Source organism: Centrocercus urophasianus, unplaced genomic scaffold (genome assembly GCF_019232065.1).
Source record: "Centrocercus urophasianus isolate 14NV4802_14NV808 unplaced genomic scaffold, USGS_Curo_1.0 seq_16, whole genome shotgun sequence".
NCBI classification, from domain to species: Eukaryota; Metazoa; Chordata; class Aves; order Galliformes; family Phasianidae; genus Centrocercus; species Centrocercus urophasianus.
The window spans coordinates 16028641-16032975 of record NW_024884711.1 but is presented as its reverse complement, the minus strand read 5'-3'; the positions used below and the strand labels follow the sequence as shown (position 1 = coordinate 16032975).

General features: G+C 58.9%; 1 protein-coding gene across 1 annotated transcript; it reads right to left on the bottom strand.

The window, feature by feature from the left end:
- Nucleotides 1-2628: 2628 nt before the first annotated feature.
- Nucleotides 2629-3960, bottom strand: HOXA1 (homeobox A1). The gene is made up of 2 exons (XM_042817212.1): nt 3354-3960; nt 2629-2984 (listed from the first exon to the last, which is right to left on the bottom strand). The coding sequence occupies exons 1-2, from the start codon at nt 3958-3960 to the stop codon at nt 2629-2631; spliced, it is 963 nt and encodes a 320-aa protein (XP_042673146.1).
- Between the last annotated feature and the right edge of the window lie 375 nt (nt 3961-4335).

Sequence of the window (4335 nt, the reverse complement as noted above, 5' to 3'; positions counted from 1 at the left end):
TTTTTTTTTTTTTCTTTTTTTTTTTTTTTTTTCTTTTTTTGGTTGTTGTAGTTGTTGTTGTTGTTGTTTTGGGGGGTGTAGGGGTTTTTTTGTTTGTTTTGGTTTTTTGTGGCTTTTGTGTGTGTGTGTGTGTGTGTGTGTGTGGTTTGTTTGCTTGTTTGTTTGTTTCCCAGACATTCAAGAGAGAAAAATAGGGGAAAAAATCGGGTGTAGAAACAAAAGGTTCCCCTCATTCCGAAGGACAGCTGATTGTTCCCTTGGGCCAACTCGTGCTCTGCTCGTTGAGGTATTTCTGTACCAAAAACTCATTCCTCCTTTCCCCACCGGCAGCACTGAGGTCTTGATCGTATCGAAATGATAACAATAAAAATATCGAAATGAGTTAGGGTCGGGAAGGTTGGGGGTGTCAGATTTAAATCGTTCGTGGCTGAGAAAAAAAAAATAAGATAAAATAAAATGATAAAGCGAAAAAAAAAAGTTAAAGCATGGGGTTTGGCTCGGAAGGAGGGGAAGCTCTGTTGTTCCAGCTCCGCGCAGACGGACGCACTGCCGTGTGTCCCGTCCCACATTTAGGCTGTAATTTATGAGCTCTGTTCCCAACGCATTGAGTCAGCATCGGAGGAGCCGGCTCTCAGATCCGGATTCCAGCAATGTTTAGATCCAGATTTCGATATTGAAATACCCTCATTGGCATGCAAATGCCACTTTAACACATCCAAGTCTCTGGAAGAAGGCCATCTGGTTTGCTTTGTGGCTTTACACTAATAAACAAAAGGTAAAGTATATGGCAGGCTGGGAAATGAAAGAAATCGAGGCAGCGCTGGCGGGAGCCTTTGGAGACAGCCCCGCTGCCTCGCAGATAGCTGCTCTTGATATGGCCGCCGCGCCTGCAGATCGGGGCTTGTTTCTTTTGACACCGAAGTGAAGAACGTTTCGTTGGCTCCCGGCGATCCCGCACAGCAGAGCCGCTCTGGCAGCGCTGCCCTGCAGCTATGTCGTGTCAGGCGGTGTCATGCGTGGAGCTTCCAGAGGCAGCGGGGACTCCGGGCACCCCCAGGCACCCGCTGTCCCCCTCCCCGACCTCTATGCTTTTGGCACCTCATGGAAATGTCACACTATTTACCCGCAATAACTTGTTTGGGCTTTCTCCAGAAATACGAAGGCAGCGATTGGAAACTGGCTGGGAGCACCTAGGGGCCATCCCCTCCCCCCCGCCCCATCCTTCGGCAGCCCTTCGGGGTGGCAACGCTGGGCGGGGGGGACACGATGCCCTGGGTAATTAAATGTGCAGCCCTTTGCGAGGGGCCTGGGACGTGAGGAAAGAGGACTCGAAGACAGTTTCTGCTTTTGAAGCGTGCTCTGTTTATGTAAGTGTCACCATCCATCCCGAGGTGAAAAGGTTAGCACTTGACCCAGGAAGCTCTCGTGTTTGTGCTTCAGAAATAGATCGGGGTCATAAATTCCTCCCAGTTACAGCGGAGGGCCACATATTTTTTCTAAAAATAATGCTGTTTGAGCATAGGAAAGGAGGAAGGTGCATGTTTATGGGGCGGACCGGGCAGGCCGGGGAGGATGAAGCTGGGACCCTCCTCCCTTCTCCCCTCGGAAGTGCCCAACGGCGGAAAACGTGGGAGCCGAGCAGTGACGTGCCAGTGACGTCACGCAGAGGTAGACACACGAGGTATACCTGAAAGCGGAATATATTTATTACAGACATAAGGACCCGTAAATCCTGCCCTGGGTCCCAGCGGCGGGAACCGCAGAGCCCTGGTGATTGTACGCAACGTCGGGGGACTCGGCTCCCGCCCGACAGAGCTCCGTGTCCCGAGTACAGCACACACGGGGCGGCATGCAGCGGCCCGGACACCAACCACAGAAGTTATACATTCATTTGGCCATCCGACACATTCACGAGTGGGTCGAAAAGACATCGAGGCTAAAGGAGGGGGGATACGGAAACAGGAAGAGGTGAGGTCTGTGGGGCGGCAGTGTCCCTCTGTCAGGCACAGCCCAGCACAGCTGTATGGGGGAGGGAGGGACGAGCACACAGGGTAAGGTTTACAAAACCTAGTGCAATTGAAGCCTTGTTTGTCACGTTTTGGGAAATAGCGCTACGCTTTGAGGTATCTGCTGGAGCTTAACACGTCTGCTTGATGCTGCCGTCAGCCTGACCGATAGAAAAGCAGGTCTGGTTTGGCGAATGCACTCACCCTGCTTCACCTGATCATCTAAACGTCTTCTCTAGAAAAATCTGTAAAAAGATAAATCTCTCGGACAAAGTATTTACAAGCAACAAACTCATAGACACGAACAAAGTATACATTAAATTAAAGGGTGAAAGTCCTAGAAGTCGTGTAAACACTTGCCATAGTGCATCTCTTCGTGAGGTTATGTACCCTCCATGACCTGTCTGTCAGCCAGTGAAACTCAGAGGAACATCCTTGCGGGGAGGAGGGAGAACCCACGCGTGTGCCAACGCAACTCCTCCGGCAAGGAGGTGAGGAGGGGGGAACCGAAATAAAACCTCTCGGCGGCAGGGGCCAGGAGCGGCCGGGCCGACGCCCCCGGGCCCGACCAACGGACGGATGGAAGGACAGACCGACGGAGCGCACCGCAGCTCGAGGGAGATCAGTTGGTGGCGGGACCCGGGTCTGAGGTGCAGGATGCGGGCGAGGCGCTGCAGGGCGACGGGCAGCACTTCTCCGACGGGTCCTCCGCCTTCTCCTCACAGCCCGTGGGGGTGGTGGGGGAGATGGGCAGCAGCCCCTCTTTCTCCCTCTTCTTCTGCTTCATCCGCCGGTTCTGGAACCATATCTTCACCTGCGTCTCGTTGAGCTGGAGGGAGGCTGCGATTTCCACCCGCCTGGCCCGGGTCAGGTACTTGTTGAAGTGGAACTCTTTCTCCAATTCGGTAAGCTGCTTGGTAGTGAAGTTGGTACGGACGGTGTTGGGCTGCCCCACGAAGCCGTACTCGCCGGCCTTGCCTGTGAGGAGACAGGCAGCGTTAAGCGAGCGCAAATGATTTATAGGCTGCGTAATCGATATGCCCGCAGCGGCCGAGCGATAGGGATTCCTCGAGATACGGGAGAACCCCCGGCAGGGTGAGTGATGGGGTGCGAGGTGCTAAACTCCCGGTGTCGGGGGAAACTCGGGAAGTGCTTTGTGAATTACACGAAATACGACCGCGGGAGGGGTGGGAGACAGACCGAAGAACCGGCGCCGGCTCCCACCCAGCGCTGAGGGCACAAGACCCAGCCGCCCCCGCGAGCACCTGCACCCGCCTCCCCCCGCCGCCCCGACGGCGGTGCCAGAGCGAACCGGGCCGGGCTGCCCCGCTCCCGCAGGCCACTGACCTGTTTTAGGGGGGTTCCTTTTAACTTTCATCCAGTCGAAGGTCTGCGCCGGCGGCGAGGTGTCGGCGGAGGGGGAGCGGGAGTTGTCCTGGTGGCCGGCGTGGAGGGGAGAGAGAGCATGGTTGTAGGTGCCCAGGGGCAGGCTCTGCTGCTCCTGCCCGTACGGGGAGGGCACGTACTGCGCGGGCCCCCCCGCGTAGCCCTGGTGCGGGTGCTGCGCTGCGGCGGAGGAGAGGCTGCCCGAGTAGACGGCGGGCGCGCAGGGGGGGAAGCCGCCGCCCAGCTCGGCGTCCTGCCCCAGAGCGTAGGGGCCATAGGCGGCGCCGAAGCCCTGCGCGCCGTACGTCGGGGGGCAGCCGGGATGCGCGTAGGACACCCCCAGGCCGCCGTGGTGCTGGTAGGCGGCAGGCTGGGCCGGGGGATGGTGGTGCCGGTGGGGACTGAGGGGCACCCCGCGGCCCACGAGGAAGCGGTCCTCCCCGCTGCAGCTGCCGGCGCTGACGGCGCAGGGTTGGAAAGTTGTAATTCCGTGCTCAGGGTGGTAGGAGCGGGCGGCACAGGCCCCCGCCTCGCCGCCGAGGACGGGGTACTCGAGGAAGGAGCTCATCCTCGCAGCGTGCCGCTGTCACGCCGCCGCCGCCGGGTCTTCAGCGTCCGGCGGGGCCGCGCCAACTTTCCCACTTCCTCCATGGGGTCGGGAGGAAAATGACACGAAGGTACCGCGAGCGGGGAGGCACGTGGGGGGCGGCAGCCAATGGCTGCGGCGCCTGCGGGACTTTCCCTGCTCCTGCCGCTGATAGATCGCCGCGTCGGGGGCATTTAAACGCCGAGCGCTCCGACGGCGCGGCACGGCGCGGCGCGGCTCAGCGGGGCAGGGCGGCGGCGGCCCCCCGGGGGGTGAGGGGCAGGGCTGCCGCGCCGCCGGGGTCCCGCCCGCTGGCTGAGAGGGGAAGGCAGCGGAGAACCCGGCGGAGGAGTCCGG

Bases quoted from the DNA above. Each gene is read 5' to 3' on its own strand.
- HOXA1 (XM_042817212.1), bottom strand. From the start codon at position 3,960: ATGAGCTCCTTCCTCGAGTACCCCGTCCTCGGCGGCGAGGCGGGGGCC. The intron at 2,985-3,353 runs GTCAGTGGCCTG...GTCTCCTCACAG, and splicing joins AAGGAACCCCCCTAAAACAG to GCAAGGCCGGCGAGTACGGC.